Raw genomic sequence first — 20,672 nt, 5'->3', positions numbered from 1 at the left:
TTTCTTCTCAGATTAAATAGCGTGTTACTAATTTGACAATTCCTAATTTATAGCTTGCTTGAAACTATATCCCATTATTAATTCCTTATTTGTCCTTAAGGCAAGCATGATCTTGACAGGAGCTGTTATATTATTGAGTTGTGCTTTTGTTAAGGCTTGATAAAACATCTCAGCTGCCATTGATGTGAATGTGTGTTAATGAGTCCTTCATGACATGTTGTCATTTACTCTCCAAATTATAGTAACGTTTTGCTTATTGTTGAGTTCTTATCTTCATTATGTTTATGTGAAAGACTTGAGTGTGCAACATACACTGGTAAATCATGGTTATTTTTTTTTTTTTTAAATTCCAGAAGTTAGTAAAATCTCTGTAAATACAGAATATTCATATTTTAATTCATGATCTACTCTAGATTCAAAAAAAAATATTTGTGTAGAATTGAGTTTGATAAGTACCAACTGAATTATTAAATCGCATGTTAGTCGGTAACTGTTATTAATAATGTAAAAGATAGACTATTCTCTGTTAGCACATTAGTAATTATAACTATGATCCTCTCAAATTAACGTCCATAGTTCAATTGGTGCGAGGGATTTTGACGTTTTCTTGAAGGTTAGTAAATTTTTAGGCTCGAATTCCGAATATTGTACACTTTATTTTAGTTAAGCCATGTGTACTTGAATTAAAGTTAATTTAACAAAATGTACTTGAAACTGAAGAGAAAAATGTTCATCGTCCACTTGGTGCGAGAGTCTCTGCATTTTCTTGTCGATTTAGAAAATATTTACATTCGAAATTCAAGTGAAAGTATTATCTTTGTAATTTAATCAATATAAATAAAATTAAAATAATTCTCAATTAATTTTATAAAATTATTATTTCTAAATTTATTGAAATTTTTTATAGTCGCGCGAAGCGTGGACAAATTCACTAGTTGCTCTATATATCTCCAGGTAAATAACTCAACATTCAACCAAGTGCATCATTTAGCTTTTTTGAAGAACGGGTACTAGCAGATAATGTTATTTATTTTTAGAAAATATGTACCTAAAATATCTAATTTTTCAAAGAGTCATGGATTCACGCGCACCATCTAATACGCATTATATTCGCCCCTGACATTGGTATTTAATTATTTCCCTAAGTTATTTGCTAGTACAAAGTTTCTCATCCCTCTTTCATGGGATTATATAATTAATGGGTAAAAATCATTTTAGTCCTCCAACTTTACTTTAAAAATCAAAGATCTCCCCCAACATTGAACAATCGACATTTTCATCCTCTTATCTCAACTTCTCCGACCATTGATATGTAACTTTATATTATTTGACCGATCATCAAAGGAGTAAAACGGATTTCACTTATAGTTTTTTACTATTAATTAGTGAGTACCCTAATTAATAATATATAAATTTTTCACAGCTTCCTTTGTCAATTAATTCTAAAGCTTTCTGCCATTTTCAATTTTGCTCCATAGCAAGAGCAGTTCTTCATATTTCTGGAGAACCTTTCAAACCTTTGTAACCTTCATATTTCTGGAGAACAATTGTTTATCAAGGTTTGAAAGGTTCTCTGAAAAATATGAAGAACTGCTTAGGTTATGGAGAAAATTGAAGACGGCAGAAAGTATTATAATTAATTAACGGAGGAAACTATGAAAAATTTATATAATATTAATTAGGGTACTAAATAATTAATTAAAAATATAAGAGAAATTCCCTTTTACCCCTTTGATGACAATCAAATAATATAAAGTTACCGGTCAATGTACGGAAGTTGAGATAAGGGGATGAAAATGTCGATTGTTCAATATTGGGGGAGGTCTTTGATTTTTAAAGTAAAGTTGGAGGACTAAAATGATTTTTATCCTATAATTAATTGAATATATTCATATTGATGCCTTATCCTTGAAAGATATGGTTTTCTTTCTCTTTCATTTCCTAATTAAGAATCAATGGCCACATTTGCAAGCATACAATTTCCGTCAAGAAATTTATGTTGGATTGCAACATGTTCAATAGATTAAACTTCAAAAATTATACATTTGGAATTGAAAGACTTTATAAGAGGATATTTTGTATTCAGGAGTTGGGGCTTCTGGACTATCAAACATTCTCTCTTGTATGTCACATCTATCAATTACAACCATATTTAATTAGTGAGACTAAAGAATCGGATAAATTTAATACTGTTAAGACAGTTTTGATTACGATAATTTAACGTGTTAATAAAAATCTCAATATTTAAAAGTAAAAAAACTGAAGTAACATTTGTAAAGGGGAAAAAAAAGAATCTTACTTTAGTAATTTCTAAAAGAGGAGGATTTGTAAGTAAAAGCTTTCCACAAATTAGACATAAAAGAGTATAATCTAAAAGTCTATTTTCAGAAGGAATAATATATAAAATCTTGAGATCATTATTGGTGACAAATGAGTAAAGGTATTCACATTTCACGGGAAGTGATGAACTTAGTGCTGGTTTTAATTTGGACCCCGTGAAATCGACCCCTCAATTTAGTCCGAATATTACTTTGCACCAACTTTTCATGGCCAAAACTTCAAACAGGTCCCCACTATCCTCTTATTGAGCTATAAATTGGTGCATACCAAGTTGTTGGCTGCTACCCTTATTTCATTTTCAGTAATTTGAGCATAAATCCTTTCCTACTTGAAAGGGAACTCTCGATTTCTGGTTTTGATTTTTTTTTTTATAATTTATTTCTCATTCGGCAATCAGTGTTTGTATTGAGATCCGATTAAATATGAATTCATGCGAAAATTCCCATATTGGGGATACGAACCTGAGACCTTTAACTTCCTATGCATTTCATTGAGACAATTTGTTAAATTGGACGAAATTTACCTTTCTATGTGTTTTTTCTCTAATCAACAGAGATCCACGATTCAAAATCAACGAATGTTATATATATTGTTTCATGTGCTATTATTTAAAGAAAATGTGTGTGTCCCTAACATAAGTACATACATATCTAAGACCTCATTTGTTTGCACTTAAAGAAGGCCTGAATCTGAATAGTTCAGACCTTAGGTCATTAAATGCATGTGTTTACATTAAAATCTAAGCACTTATTTAGTCTGAATATGTCTTAATCATTAGATCTTGAATAAAGTATTAATATCATTAAGAAATATTCTTGTATGAATAATTTTCACCACTACTCTGTCTACAACAACTAGTTCCATCCCCAGCCTCCTAACCCCCACCCCCACCACCCACCCTACCACTACTAACTACCTCTTCCATCACAACCACAATTATCACCATTGTCAACTGCCACCACCCTCACTGTCCCAACTCCATCCTAACCTCCACTCACCCACCTACCTACTTACTCTATCCACTCTTCAACCCTCACCCCACTACCCCCTCACCCCACCACTCCCACTACAATTAACCACCTTTTCCATCACAATCACCACCACCACCGTTACCAACTACCTCTGTCATCACGACCACCACTGGCAACCAATTTTATCAGTCGTTACCACACCTACCACCTCTTGGATCATTATAATTATATCAACAATCGCCGCCGCCGTCGTCACAACCACCGCGACCATCGCCACCACCATTGTAGTTGTCGCCGCAGTTACCACTATCAACCACTACAACCACTGCATCCAATCCTCACTACCAACCACCTCTACTATCATAACTAGCACCGTCGCTAACTACCACCAACACCATCATCAACCATAACATATTCTTCAGCCACCAACACCGTCAATAACTAACATCAACCAACTCCACCATAACAACCACCACCACACTACCAACACCTCCACCATCACAACTATCACCACCACTACAAGCATATTTCATTTTTATCAAATAATAATTTAATTTTATTAGATGTATATTTATTTTCTAATATTTAATTATTTTTTATTTGAATTACATATTTATTATGTTTAAATAAATATATTATCTACATTTAGATATTGATAAATAAACAATCCTAATCATTTAGTGTTTAGATCTAGAAACAATATCTTAATAATTCAGATGTGCATTTAGATTCAGACGTCTTATTCTTAATGGAAACAAATGAGGCCTGACATATGTTCACCTATATTTATAACTTTTGATCCAATGTAATGTAATGAATATTGCCCTGCAAACATACAGAGTGTGGTGCTCCCCAATCTATGTTGTAGAAACTATTTTCAAGGAAATTTGCATTTTTAGTTCCTCAATTATATCGATAAATTTTGATTTTCATCCTTGTGATTTCTTATTAAGCATGTTGAACGTTCAATTAATTGATATATGCTTTTTGATCCTTCTTAACGTGAATCCTCACGAATTTAATGATTTTTTAAATGCTAAGTCATTCAATGATCAATTTGAAGTGTTACATTTTTACTATTACTCCATAGTTGGGGGTAATATCATTCTAAAAATAATATAAATATCATATATTTTATAAAGGGACCACAAACATACATTTTTGTTCATTAACGAATAAATGTGTTTGCCCAAAATTTCAAGGACTAAAATAAATTTTTTCAATAATCGAAGGACCAAAATTCATAATTAATTTATTATCATAATGTAGAAAGAAAAATAAAGGCAATCTCCATGGTTTTTAAATATCAAGATCATGAGCAAGAATTACCTAGAATTATTAAAATTAAAACACATAACCTGAATATTCACAAAGTTCTCGAGCTAAACAAACAATAGGAATAAATTGGTCAAAGTGGACAAGGTAATGAGAGAGAAACTCCGGCTTCTCTCTAAGTTTTCCTAACCAGCCTAACAACTATGGCCAATGAATCCACCAGCCTAGCGGATGAGATTTCACCCAAAATTCCACCGGAGTCACCAGATCCCAGCCTTGATAATATGGAGGAAGCCAATCGTCCGAAATTGTCTTTCAAAGAAATCCTCACAGATAAAAAGCACTCTGTTGCTACCTCCTATGATGAAGATATGACCTTAACCCAGGTTAACGTAGATACTAACTTAGAACTAGACCCAATTGTTCTAGTGATGAAGAAAAACTGAGAATTTACGCCTTATGAAAATATTCTGTTATAATCAAAGTATTTGGAAAGAAAGTACCCCACCAATTACTGAGAGCAAAGATTCTCGAGATGTGTATGCCCGAAGAGACTTTAATTCTCAGTGATTTGGGCTGGGATTTTTTCACAGTCAAGTTCAACCTAGAATTCAGTCTAAGAACTGCCCTACACGATAGTCCATGGTTCATCTCAGGACATTTCCTCTCTGTCAAGAAATGGGAACCAATTTTTTTTCCTACAGAAGTTAATCTATCCTACACTGCGGTGTGGGTTGGACTACCTCAATTACCCACCGAATTCTACGATAAAAGAATCCTGGAAAGAATTAGGAAAAGAATCGGTAAAATCTTCAAAATTGACAGCTGCACATCATCATCTCTCAGGGGACGTTATGCAAGGAATTTTGTACAGATCACACTAGAATCTCCGAGGAAAACAGTTGTCACCACAGGATCACATCAACAACCGTTGGTGTACAAAAGGGAATGTATCATCTGCAAAGGTTGTGGATGTATTAGCCATATCCTAAAAGACTGTACGTTTCAAAAAACTCCCACCACATCCATTACCCAAAGTTCAAATTCCCCGAAAGGAAAAAAGGAAGCAACTGATAGCGAATGACAAACTGTTGAATTTGCAACGAAGAAAAGGGGCAAGCTACCAGTTCACGTAATCTGATCAAGTAAGAAGCAAAGAAGTTTCTTCAATCCAGGTAAAATCATTTGGTGCCAGCACATGTAAGTTTCTTCATGCCTAAAATTTTCAATATCGAGAAAAATTGGCCTCTATGACAGGTAATCGGAACAGTGCTCAGTCTAATATTCCGGCAACCACGTCGGGGACCGAGGGCAAAGGAATCGAGCTAGCACGGGGCCAGGGCTTGAAGTTAGGGAACCTAGCACTAATTCGCAAAAGGGACGTTTGGGCCCTCAAGGCCCAAAAAATGCTAAGCCTAAGTCTCTAACTAAGCCTCTTTCAAACGGCCCATCAGCCAAGCACTCCCAGGCCCCGATTACTTTCTTATCTTTTTCCAAGCCCAGCCAACTAATTTTAAATTTCAAAAAGAATCTCACTCCACAATTAGTAAATGGACTTCTTCAGATATTAATAATAAAAGTTCTTGTGGGACCAAGGACATTCTCTCCACTTCAAAACTTCCCACCCCCACCTCAGTTCCAGTAAATAACACTTCTCTTATATCCGCACTCCCAAAAAATATTCATACCGGAAATACCTTGAGTGAGAGAATAAAATTAAGTGAGAGCACAATCATTGCTCAGTGAGTGACCCAATGCCCTTTTCCGCTTCTCTGAGCTCACCAATGGAAGCCATATCAAGAAGCTCAAGAGACTCCACCCCTGTTTTAAAGGACCAAGAGTATTCTCTAAACTCATGATCACTCCAAATCCTCCACCATCTTCACGATTCCAACTCTTAAAAGAATCTTCATGGACAACCAGCCTCCGTCCACCACCCCAAAACCAAAATTGGTGGTGACAGACTTGCTTCCGGCGAGCCATGTGCTAGAATATTGGCTGGAACTAGCGATGATGCGGTACTCTTTTCCGCTTCGAGTGCCAACATACTCGATTCCGGTGGAACTCTACATCCAGAACCCATCATTTTTAGCCCAACTGATCGCTCAAGACCTGAACTATGGCCTGATGAACTTCGGGCTACAACTATGGATGTTGACGCTCATGCAAGCCCAGGAGAGCTCGTCAGAGTAGAGCCAGGACACACAGGAAATGAACTAAATAATGTCGCAGGCATGCCACTCCTTCCCCTTCTTTCCTCTAGTGAACCTAGACATCCCAATTCCATCACCCACTATCAGGAATTGGACTTCACTATAGGAGACTCCATCCACCTCCCAAACCCCCAACTCCACATGAGCCAACCCCACCTCCGGTGTGTCACACCCCCAACAAGGAGTATGACAGGCTCCGACCCGTAGGCCGAAGGTCACCTGACTTAACAGTTACTTGGATATCACATACCATGACTCGAGAACATCTGCACGCAGAAAAGGCCCAACATAGAAATATTCGACAATTCCACACATATGCACATATGCGGACCGGCAAGGTCGCTACAACATAAAGTATTTCATAAAGCCGACGAGGCTATCAGAAAAATATCAAGAATCCAAAACAAGGCCGACAAGGCCATACATAATATTTACATATCCCACTATGTCCATGAGCCTCTAAGAGTATACATATGAACATATATTATACTAACAGAAAAGTACCAAAAGATGGCAAGCCCGGAGTAATGGTACTTGCTAACACCGCTGAAGCTGGAAAATCTTTCTGCGGTTGCTCCTCGACAACCCTGTCAGAGCCTGCAGCACGAAATGCAGCGTCCTGAGCACTGGGACGTCAGTATGGATAAAAGTACTGAGTATGTAAGGCAGGAGGGTAAAAAAATAATTAAGATAAAATATGACATTAATATAGGCAAAAAAAAAAATCGAACATCTGGAAGTAGCACAAAATACAATGCATGATAAAATCATTTGTATGCTTATATATATACATGTATGTAACAGATAGTATCCATGCCCGGCCGTAAGGCTCGGTGTTATATATGTAAAATTATGCCCGGCCATTAAGGCTCGGTGTTATCATCATTAGCCTGCGTCCGGGGCAATATCATAACATGCCCACTGCAGTGGTGTGCGCATCTACGCACCATGCCCGACCGACTATAGCGCGGCACGGTGTAGTAAAATAGTGCAATACATTTATATATAAGTATATACCATTGTTGGTTGGGACCGGAAAACTGTGCAGGATTCCGCTTTCCATCCGCGATGCGGAAGGAAAGCGCAATGTCCTGAGGCCTCCTGCGCAGAACTCCACTTTCCTTCCACGATGCGGAAGAAAAGCGCAATGTTCTGAGGCCTTCCGCTTTCCTTCCGCGATGCGGAAGGAAAGCCTGATCCTGGAGCTGATTTTGGATGAGAATTCAATGATCTGATCTTGGGCTTTCGGAGTGACATAAGGTCGGTAGCCTCCGAATAACTTATGGAATTCGTATCGAGTCCAAAGAAATAATCGATAATGATAAATAGAATAATACTTTAGGAATCATTAAAATAACAAGATATTAAGAATTGAAACACAAAGCATGGGAATAGAGTGGATTTGTTATGGAACGCTCATGTCTATGTTCTCATTGGATTCGTGCCAAAGAAAAAGGGGAAACGAACACCTTACATACCTTATCCGTCAAGCCACCACTTAAAGAGTTCCTTACCCCGAAGCTTGCCCTTCACCCGAACCTATTGTTGACACCCAATTTTGTCCCGCCTTCCCCATGATATTTATTTACGCTTCTAATATTTTTGGCAAATTTAAGAAATAATTATTTATGCTTTACTACAATTATTAGATTTTATTTTTATCGGTGTTTCATTATTCCATTGCAGTCACCAGCTGTTATTATTATTATTATTATTATTATTATTATTATTATTATTATTATTATTATTATTATTATTATTACTACTACTAATACTTCTACTACTACTACTACTATTATTATTATTATTATTATTATTATTATTATTATTATTATTATTATTATTATTATTATTATTATTATTATTTGTCGTTATTATTATTATTACCAGTATTATAATAATTCGCATTATAATCACTTCAGCATTTTTTACCATCTTATGCACACGCATCGCATTTATTTTCGCACACTTAAATAATAGCATTTATTTACTGTTGAATCGCACGACCATTACAACGTCATATAATTTTATTTTTTATCCGAGCACTGATAAATACATACTTTTATAATAAGTAATATTTTAATTAAAATAGATCTTTTATGCAAATTTGGAAGCCCAAATTGCTTCTTTCATTTAGCCAAATTTTGGGCCCGTCCGTCCCAATTAACCCATAAACCTTTTTGGACCAGTCCATTAATGACTAGCCCATATTTTTTCAACAACTCGGCTGGCCCATGTTTTAATTCGCCCGGCCCGCTACCCACTACGACCCGACCCTCCTGTTTAAGAAAAGGAAATTAGGTTTTCATCTTTTTCCACAGCGCCGCACCCTCCCCTCCTCTTCTTTCTCTTTCCCTTCCTCTCTCCTCCTCTTTCTCTTCTTTCACTCTTCAACGACGCAAACAGCAAATTTACAGAGCTCTTTTGATCCCTCGGGCCGTGCATGGCCATTTCGGGGAAAGACAATTAATGTTTGTACCCCCCCCCCCCCCCCCCCCCCCAGTGTTCAACCGTTGAAAGAGGTCAATTTTCGTCTTCTTCCTTCTTTCTCTTCTGTCGATCTGAAACATTTTAATGGACTTCGTCCGTTTGTGAAGCAAAAACCTCTCTTTATCAGTTCTTTTTTTTTTATATTTTCGGGTACCGATTTTAATGAATTTTGTCTTCTTCCTCTGGGTTTTCTGATCGACGACAGAAAGAAAGCATTCTAACGTTTGATTTGAACGGATTTCGATTCAAAATCTTGCTCATTTTTTTGAACCCGAGAGAACCCTAGCCCAAAACCTAATCCAAATCCTATAAATAATCGTTTTTCTGAAGTAAAAAGGGTCATTTTTTTAGCCGCTCAAAAATTCCCTAAAATTTTAGTATTCAGCAGTTGTAACAGTTTCTGATATCGAGTCAAAAAAAAAAATCTAATCATCATCTTTTGTTTTTGTTTGCCTTGGGATTACTTCGAACCCGAGCACACGCAAGTTCGGATTTGGTGGTGTTTCGAGGTAGATTGGAATCCCCGCACCCTCTTCACTGCACCCGAAGAAGGTCCGTAATTCCCTTTTCTTGTTTACTGCTTTTAGCAATTTTCTTTAATTCTCTGTCTGTATGAGTTAACTTTCTATGTCGACATGTTTTTTTGGGTTTAGTATCAGTTAGTGAGTAAGTGTTGTCATGTGTTTAGTTTGGTATTAATTAGATCAGTTTAATCATAGTTAATAGGTATTAACATCTGATTATATCTGCTTAGCCTTACGTAACAACAAGTATGTGTTCTAGGTATGCTTTAGATTAGCCTGATTATAATAAACCTGTGTTAGCATGTGTTTGTTCAGCTTAATATCGATAGGAGTACCATGATGGCTTTTGTGATGTGTTAACTTAGTTGGTTATGCATTTTGAGATTTAAAAACAGTAGTGAAACGTTTGTTAATTGTAATTCTCCATTCTCTCTCCTCATTTTCTATTTTAGCTACGGTTTTATTATGTTTTGATATTTGGTTTGTAGTTTTCAGTTCCTGTTTGTGTTTGTTTAAAATTAGTATCAACAATACAACTACAACAACACTAACAGTATACCCAGTTGAATGTTTTATGGGGTCAGTTAATTAAATTTCATGGATGTTTAAGTTTTACATTGGCTATGGTATGAGTATGAAATATGAAAGCAGTCCCTTTTCAGTCCTCTGTTTTGTTTTAGCTGCTATATGGGTTCATCAGTTGCTTATAGATAGGTTTTCACCTTCTCTACTTTAATGTGTCTAAATAAGATCGCGAACACTTGAGCCTAAATAAAGGTACTACATTTTGTTTACACCCTTATGTTTCAACAGTTGAGTTTATGTACTAGTTCGAATTGCTAGGATCCTTTTAGTTTTGTTGCTGTTGCAAAACATGACCTTAGGAATTTGATATTGGGAAGTCAACTAGTAAATATTTTTTTTGTCAGGTTATTTTAATGTATAAAAAGGATCCTGTGTTTGCTCCTGTTTATTCCTAATGTTGCTTGTTTACCAAACTGCTTTTCTCTGTGATCTGCTGGTCTATACCAACCATTAAAATGTTATGTTTTACAATATGCTACTAAAAGGGAAGTATGCCTAACTAAGGCTCATGATATCGTTAGACTTGCTTAACATGTTGTTTGCTTCTGTTTCAAATGTCACTGTCTGAAGTCCTTGTCTCATCAGTGTCAAAATGTGCTTGTGTGTTCTATGTTACCTAGGTCTTTTTGTTTATCTTTCGCTTAAAGCCTGAACCTTTTGCTGTTAAACCTACAAACTACCATAGTGTTATTTGTGAGTCGACTGCTACTGCTGTGCTGCCTATCTGTTTGGCTATTATACTTGTTGTTTGGAACCATGGTTATGCTCTTAAGAATCTCCTATGCTGCTGTTCTGTTTCCGTCATTCTGTCTGTCCTTTGTTAATTATTGGCTGCTGTAATATAATGTTGACACTATACTTAGGGAACCACTGGTTTTAAAGGAAATAAATGCTTCATGTGATGAGAGTGTAATGCTAAGCCTAGCTGTTACTGTTTCGATGTTTCTAGAATTGAGTTTCTGTCTTTAGCATAATTGATTGGTTGGAACATTTTCAATACACTTGTAAGTGTTTTAATCTTGTTAAGGCAGTGAGGTTGTATATCTATGTATTTTGAAGTATATTCATGAAAATACATTAATAGAGAGGTTAGATTGGTCATTATGGATCAAGCTTGAACCCTCCTCGGTGTTAGCCATGCCTGGGATTCATGAAATCCCTTGGAACTTGTGCAACATCGGGAAGACGGGGGCAAAAGCTTTCCGATATTGACCTTCTATACATCCTTATGAGTGTGTATACATGAGGTATACTTAAAATATACACAGAATATACACAATCTGCTGATCTGTTTTGAGTTTATATTTCATATGTTTAACCTTATTCATTGATCGTATACTAATCCTTTTCCTTTCATTTTATGAATGACCATCGCATACGAGTTCAAGGGATTCGTCTTCTCCCGCATTCGGTGTTGGGCTAAAGCCCAACATGACCTCTCTCGTGTCCAGCCCATCCGCAGCATATACATAAAAAAAGAAAGGAATTCTGGGCTAAAGCCCAATGGCAAAACAGATCGCAACAGTCTTTTAAAAAATGGGCTGAGCCCATTCCCAATAGCAGCACGATCAGTAGTCCTAAAATGGCTGAGCCCATTTAATATCATTTGCTCCTTTATTTTATTTTATTTTATTTTATTTTATGCATTTGATTTGTATTTGTGCAACTAATACTTTACTTTGTTTGTTCCCCAACCGGAGTAGAAACCAAGAAAGGCTTGGACAAAGATTTGGGCTCTATACCGAACTTACGAGCAATATAAGGTGTTATATAAGATAGCGTGGAACCCGAATCGATCAATGCATAGACATCATAAGAACAAATGGATAAAATACCTGTCACAACATCTGGAGACGACTCAAGATCCTGCCGTCCTGCAAGTGCATAAATACGATTCTAGTTGCTGCCGGAAGCAGACGCCTGACCTCTTCCCCTACCTCTACCTGTTGGGGCTGGAGAAGAACCTTGTCCAGGAGGGCGAACAGAAGATGAAGAACCTGCGATTGAACCTGTTGGCTGAGCCGGGCCTCCTCTACCACGGGATGGACAGTAGGAAGCAATAGGAATTCATCAGCTCTAGCTCTGCGAACCTCAGCGGGCAGATAATGATCCAGAAAGGCTCTGGTGAATTCCGACCATACTGCTGGAGGTGCGTTCGGCCCTCTCGATTGCTGCCAAGACTCATACCATACCGCGGCCACATCCCACAGTCTATGAGAAGCTAGCTCCACTGATTCTGTGTCAGTAGCATGCATTACCTTCAAATCGCGACCCATTCGATCTATAAAATTCTGAAGGTCATCCTTCGAGTTTGTTCCTGTGAACACCGGAGGGTCCAAGGTATAAAAATCACATACACGGGAACTAACAGCCTTATCCAGAAGGCCAGCCTGCCGCTGAGTCTGAGCAGCCACCAATCTAGTCAATAACTGGACTGCGTCTCGCAAGTCCTGTTCTGTAGCAGCGGTGTGAAGAGTTGGAGGTTGAGGAGCCGGAGGGTCTGGAGCCCTATTTTGTTCTTCTGCACCTGATGGAGTAGAGGTAGCATGCGAGGGGGTAGCGCTCTGAGCCTCGCTATGCTCTAACTCAGGTGGCGATACTCGGCTCGGGCCTTCCCCAGCGGTGCCCAGTATACTACTGACTTTCTTCTTCCTCGGAGGCATCGCTGAAAATTAAACACGGAAGGATTAGATAGTTGTATTCTTAACTTGGCACTATCGCACGATCTAGATCATGAAGAAAATTATCTTCCTAAATGTCCTGTTGCCTCCTAGCTATAGATATGGTGCACGACATATTGATAACCAGGACTCTAATGGACACGGCTCATGGACATCCCTAGGACTGAACCTCGCTCTGATACCAATTTGTCATACCCCCAACGAGGAGTATGACAGGCTCCGACCCATAGGTCGAAGGTCACCTGACTTAACAGTTACTTGGACATCACATACCATGACTTGAGAACATCGGCACGCAGAAAAGGCCCAACATAGAAATATTCGACAATTCCACACATATGCACATATGCGGACCGGCAAGGTCGCTACAACATAAAGTATTTCATAAAGCCGACGAGGCTATCAGAAAAATATCAAGAATCCAAAACAAGGCCGACAAGGCCATACATAATATTTACATATCTGACTATGTCCATGAGCCTCTAAGAGTATACATATGAACATATATTATACTAACAGAAAAGTACCAAAAGATAGCAAGCCCGGAGTAGTGGTACTTGCTAACACCGGTGAAGCTGGAAAATCCTACTGCGGTTGCTCTTCGACAACCCTGTCAGAGCCTGAAACACAAAATGCAGCGTCCCGGGCAATGGGACGTCAGTACGGATAAAAGTATTGAGTATGTAAGGCAGGAGGGTAACAACATAATTAAGATAAAATGTGACATTAATATAGGCAAAAGAAAACCGAACATCTGGAAGTAGCACAAAATACAATGCATGATAAAATCATTTGTATGCTTATATATATATATATATATATATATACATGTATGTAACAGATAGTATCCATGCCCGGCCGTAAGGCTCAGTGTTATATATGTAAAATCATGCCCGACCATTAAGGCTCGGTGTTATCATCATTAGCTCGCGTCCAGGCCTCCCGCGTCCGGGGAAATATCATAACATGCCCACTGCAGTGGTGTGCGCATCTACGCGCCATGCCCGGCCGACTATAGCGTCGCACGGTGTAGTAAAATAGTGCAATACATTTATATATAAGTATATACCATTGTTGGTCTGGACCGGAAAACTGTGCAGGATTCCGCTTTCCATCCGCGATGCGGAAGGAAAGAGCAATGTCCTGAGGCCTCTTGCGCAGAACTCCGCTTTCCTTCCGCGATGCGGAAGAAAAACGCAATATTCTGAGGCCTATCGCGGAAGGAAAGCCTGATCCTGGAGTTGATTTTGGATGAGAATTCAATGATCTGATCTTGGGCTTTCGGAGTGACATAAGGTCGGTAGCCTCCGAATAACTTATGGAATTCGTATCGAGTCCAAGAAGTAATTGATAATGATAAATAGAATAATACTTTAGGAATCATTAAAATAACAAGATATTAAGAATTTAAACACAAAGCATGGGAATAGAGTGCATTTGTTATGGAACGCTCATGTCTATGTTCTCATTGGATTCGTGCCAAAGAAAAAGGGGAAACGAACACCTTATATACCTTATCTGTCAAGCCACCACTTAAAGATTTCCTTACCCCGATGCTTGCCCTTCACCCCAACCTATGTATCGAGAAACACATCTTTAATCACACTTCCATCATATATGCATCAACTTATAAGTAATAATTATGGAAGACTAATTTGGGTTATGAAAATTTGGGCAGCATCTCCCCTATATCATCGACTTCCTCCAAATACCAAAACAATACCAACAACATCCTCAATATTCCACAAGATAATTATATATATTTTTATCCAAATTTCTCTTCAAACCTCAATCCATAAGCCAACAACATCAACACAACAAACTATAACTTTTTATTCTTATAAATATTCCTTAATCAAGGTTGATAAAGAGAGAGTTTCAATGATTCATACCTTATGTTTACTAAAATAGCAAGATCTTCAATATTTACTTTGTTTCCAAGCCAACTCCAACACAGAATGAAATTACAATCGAGACTACGATTTGTCCGGACCTTGATTAATATTCTGTAGTTTGAAATTTGCTCAAAATCCTCACTTCTATGTGACATAAAAGCCCTCTTCTTTGCTGAATTTTTTGGAATATTGTGGAGAATTTTGATGATGAAAAATGGGGTTTTAACCCCTTTTACAGTGGCTGAGGCGGCAGTACTGTAGCAGCTGTGTTTCTGCTTTATCAGCTCAGTTTGTAACGTCCATAATTATCTACTCCGATGTATTATCGACGAGCGGTTTGTTGCATTAGAAACTAGACTCGACGAACTTCATTTTAGGATTTTGAAACACCTTAAAACTCCTAATACACATGGAGATATACCCTTCCAAATTTGACTCAAAATTCTATTTCAAATTTTCTACAAACTTATTTTCCTTGATTTGCTTGGTCCCAGAGTCTTCCATAGCTTATTATATGAACTTAAACCCTCGTAACCATGAGATAGATGCATACAATCTCCCATATCCTAGGAAATGCTCCTCGTCTAGACTCAAACAACTAACGCCTAATAGATTTCACGTACAAGACTACGAGGTGTAACATTCCAGTGACCCTATCGCCAGACCACCCATTATCAATTCTGGAAAGGGAGGTAAGCGAAAATCTAGAAAAACTTTAGAACCAAAACATGATGCTAGAAAGAGATTCTGGTAAAATTGCGGGCTCCTGCCACAAAGGCAATGCTAATGTAAAGCATGCACATGGAAGAAGTCAAAGAGCTTTACAATGAAGTGCATATTGCTCTGTGCCCAAGAAACCTGCTCAAAATAAGGCTAAGTCTAGCGTCAGCATCACCACAAAGCTCAAACATCTCAGCTGTAACTATAAATCCAGCCATGAGAACAGTGGAGAGAATGTAGATGCAGGAAGAGAACCACCAAGCCCAAAAGAAAAAGGGGAAGAAGCCAAGAAAGGGGGTCAAGCTCAAAAGTTACTGATGAATATCATGATTTGGAATGATAGAGGGGCAAACAACCCTGAGTTTAAGAGGCATTGTATGAATATGGTGGGTCTTCACAAGCCTATCATGTTAGTGCTGTTAGAAACTAAGATGAGTGATTATCAGTATCTTGTTAAAGAGCTTAAATTTAATGCTCATGCACAATCACCAGCTAGAGGCCTCTAAGGTGGAATAGTGATCATGTGGAAAAATGACATTCTCAAGCTGCAAGAGGTCGCTATCAATAATCAAGTGTGCATGTTACTGTTAAGGTACTTCCTACTTAAATATCTTGGCTGTTTTCTGCTATTTATGCTAGTAGTATATATGCTGATAGGATTAGGCTTTGGAACAGTTTGATTGACATAACTAGCCACTACCAGGGTGCTTGGTTAATCAGGGAGGTGTAGGGGGGGGGGGGGGGTTCAATAAAGTCCTTATGGCCGGTGAAAAATTTGGTGGAAATAGTATCAATTTCAATAGAGCCAATAAGTTTTGGAAATGCATCAACCAGTGTAAATTGATTTACCTGAGGTTAAGGGTAGTAAATACACTTTGTCTAATAAAAGATACACCAACAGGAAGGACCTTATTATGGAAATAATTGATAGGGGCTTGGCCTCTGATGAGTGGATCAAATTGTACCCCTGACACTACTGTGACTCACCTCCCTACGACTCACTTTGATCATTGTCCCTTCATGCAGACCACTAGCATGTCCTTTTGAGCTCAGATTGAGAGGCCATTTTGGTTTAAACGAAGTGACTTAGACAAGTATTTTTTGTCGATAACCTCAGACCAATCAATCGAATATTGAATAATACGTAATTGATCAAACACTACTTGAAAACAGCTCTAAACTATGTGGTTTTCCCATCCTACTTTCCGCACTATAGTCTCAGAGTGTTTTTCTAGCATTGAAAGCCTCAAAGAAGCTATCACTAGGTTCCAAAATCAGTGTAAAATCTAGAACAAGGAAGTATTTGGGAACATTTTTCATAAAAAAACAGTGCCTCCTAGCTAGAGTAGCTGGAATTCAGAGATCCCCAAATTTTCCTTATAACACTTTTCTCCAAAATCTAGAGGTAGAATTGACTGAGTAATTCACTACAATCCTTAGAAATGAGGAAGATTTCTGGAAGCTAAAATCTAGGATAGATTGGCTCAGCAATGGTGATAGCAATACCAGGTTCTTCCATACTTCCACCCTCACAAAAAAAAAAAAAAAAAAGAATAGGATCCTTAGCCTTCAGGATGATGCTGGGAACTAGGTCAATGACCCTGTAGAGATCAAGAATACAATTAGATCTTTCTACAAGAGACTCTTCACCACAAAGCATGACCTTCCCAGTACCAATACAAATGTTCCCTTGAATGATGTTCATACCTTGAGCATGGAAGCCCAACTTCTGTTAAACTCCTTTTTTAGGCATGTTGAAATCAAATTGGATATCAAAACTTTCAAGCCTCTTAAGGCACCTAGTCCTGATGGACTGTAGCCCTTTTGCTACCAAAAGTTCTGGCATGATCTAGAGCACAAAGTCTCTACTTTCATCCATTCCACCTTCACCTCCCAAAAGATAGACCCTGATATGAACAGGACATTCATATGTCTTATTCCTAAATGTGCTAATTCTACTATTCTAAAGAATTACAGAGCCATTGAGTTATGTAATACCTTTTACAAGATAGTAACCAAAATCATTGTCAATAGAATCAAGCCACACCTGCTGCCATCATTGGACCCACAAAAGCTAGTTTTTTTGTCCAATAGGAGAACCGCTGACAATGCAATCATAGTGTGGGAATTAATTTCTCATTTTAAGAAGATGAAAGGGATAAATGAGAATCTCATCTAAAGATTTATCTTGAGAAAGCTTTTGACAGACTAGAGTGGTCATTCATTAGAACCACTCTTATCTATTTTAAGTTTCCTCAGGGTTTAATCAACCTTATTCTCTCTTGTGTCTCCACCTCTAGCATCTCTGTATTGGTAAATAGGAGTAAAATTGACCGCTTCCAACCTAGCAGAGGTATTCGACAAGGAGACCTAATGTCCTCTTACCTGTTCATCCTCCGTATGGAAATGCTTTCCAGATTAATCAACAAGTGCACTCCAAGCTCTGGACCCCCATCAACATTAGCCATAGTGGACCAAAACTTCCTATGTATTCTTTGTTGATGACTTAACCCTCTTCACTAGAGCTGAATCCTAGAGTTGTCATACCATCAACTTCACTCTCAATGAATTCAGTATCCTTTCACGTCAAGAAATCAATCATCTTAAGAGTAAGGCCATCTACAACTCTAACTATTCTGACATGACCATTCAAAGCTCCACTAGCATTCTCTCTATTAGTAACATCAATAATTTTTGGAAATACCTTGGTTTCCCCATTTTCCACTCTAGACCCACCCATAGTGATTTTCAATATACTATTGACAATATAAACAATAGGTTGGCAGGTTGAAAAAAAAGTTCCTTAGCATGGTAGGCAGAACTATACTTGCAAAGGCAAGCTTAAGTACTGTCCCCAGTCATGTCATGCAATACATCCAACTGCCAAAGCATACTACTAATATTGTGAATAGACTGCAAAGGAATTTTATATGGCGTTCTACCTCAGAAAATAAGAAGCTCCACCTCCTAAGTTGGGACACTATCACCACTCCAAAGAAGGAGGGGATTTGGGTTTGCAAAAGGCTGAACACAAGAACTCTTCCAACCTAGCTAGCCCTCTTAGAGAATGTACTGCAACCTTTCTACCCTGTGGGCAAGAACTTTGATCTCTAAGCACTGCAGCCCAAACACCATAAGGAAATCCCCTATAACTAGAACTTGAAAATGCATTCTCAATGGTTGGAAAATCTATTTTGAGAGTAACATATGGGTGGTGTACAATGGGAATAGGGTCAACTTCTTGACTGATAATTGGATTACTAGTCACCAGTCCACTGCCAAAACACTTCATGGTCCTTGGCCTCAGAGTGTTCTTCATACCAGACTGGACAACTATCACCATAGTGGCACTTGACATTTAGAAAGCTTCCCTTATGACATTCCTGACAGCCTCCAAAGGGCAATTAAAGGAACGTTCTTTGTTTACAATAGTGATATGGAAGATCAGATAGTTTGGTGGTTTACTAGTAATGGAATTTTCAACACTAGATCTGCCTGTTATCATATTGCACACTCCTCCGGAGTACCAAATGCCACTACAGTCAACTTTAAATGGATTTGGGAACTTGGGAACCCAAACAAAATGAAGTTCTTCCTCTGGCTCCTTCGCCATAAAAGACTACCAACTGGTCATTACCTGCACTCTATAGGTATCAACATTAACCCAGTTTGTCATTTCTGTACCCATCCAAAGGAAGATGTTGGGCACATCTTTTTCAATTGCCCAATGCTCAAAACTTCTGGAATAATCTGATCCATCTGTCCTCCCTCCCACCCTTTAGCATTCATCTTGTGAACAACATCACAGACCATCGGCATGAGGTTTGCAATTATGTAAAAAACAAGGATTTCAATAGTGTTATAAACTGGAACCACATCCCCCTTTCTGCTTCTGGCATATTTGGCTCACTAGGAATGTAAATCTCTTTAATAATAAGAAGGAGCATGTCAAAACAGAAAACACCATTGCTAAAGCTATTGAATCCTTTTTCATTATTGGGAAAGGAAACACAGGTCATTCCACCAATAAAATTAGCATGAACATTAAATGGGAACCCCCAGACAGGGAATGTTTTAAACTGAACACTGATGGCTCAATTGTGGGTAGAATTGGTATAATAGGCATTGATGGGGTTGTTAGGAACAGTAAAGGGGATTGGGTTATGGGGTTTGTCAAGAGCATCACCCACAACACTACTGTCCATTCTGAGTTATGTGTTTTGCATGAAGGACTATTAATGGCATGGAACCAAAATCATGTTCCACTCCAGATCAGTGTCGACTCAACTGAGGTAATATCTATGCTTACTTATGGTCACTCTCTTTATAATCCTATTGTTCATGGATGCAGGTGGCTAATCCGGAGATTGGGGAACTGACTAGTTAAGCACTCCTTCAGGAAACAAAACAAAATAGCAAATCTATTAGCCAAGGAAGGCTCGAAAGGATTTAGACAGGACACACTTTTTTCTAGTTCCCCCAGCGTATACCAATGAAGCACTTTGGGCAGACATCGTGAGAACTTCTTTTGCTAGAAAAATTAATGCCTATAATCAAGACTCTCTTTTGTTAACTTATGCACAACATGAGACTGGCATGGGGACAAGCTCCCCCAAACTCTATGTAATATATATATATATATATATATATATATATATATATATATATAACCCAAAAACAAAAAGGGAATAAGTTGGTCAAGCTTTTTTCTGGTGTTATCTTTTACTTTTAAAAAGAAGACTGACCTTGTGATCTACTGATAGTTAAAACGTTTAATTAACTTCGCTACTTCATAAAATTACACCTATTTGGCAACTATATATAGTTGGTTGTGAAGCATTTGGTCACGTCAAATTATGAATTTGAATTGTATATACTGATCATGTAATTCTTTTTTAGATCATTAGTATAATTTTACTAATAATAACAAACATTTATATATTTTATTAATGTGGATCCATACTTGCTATAAAATGCA

At 37.8% G+C, this 20,672-nt stretch overlaps 1 protein-coding gene across 1 annotated transcript; it reads left to right on the top strand.

Moving 5' to 3' along the window:
* Positions 1 to 19,511: 19,511 nt before the first annotated feature.
* On the top strand, positions 19,512 to 20,081 carry LOC132630491 (uncharacterized). The gene is made up of 3 exons (XM_060346064.1): positions 19,512 to 19,516; positions 19,608 to 19,986; positions 20,046 to 20,081. Exons 1-3 carry the CDS (start codon positions 19,512 to 19,514, stop codon positions 20,079 to 20,081), a joined length of 420 nt encoding a protein of 139 aa, XP_060202047.1.
* The last annotated feature ends 591 nt before the right edge of the window (positions 20,082 to 20,672 follow it).

The sequence above is a fragment of the Lycium barbarum genome, chromosome 3 (genome assembly GCF_019175385.1).
Source record: "Lycium barbarum isolate Lr01 chromosome 3, ASM1917538v2, whole genome shotgun sequence".
NCBI lineage: Eukaryota > Viridiplantae > Streptophyta > Magnoliopsida > Solanales > Solanaceae > Lycium > Lycium barbarum.
Note: the sequence above shows the minus strand (reverse complement) of the source record. Positions and strands in the feature narration are given on the sequence as shown.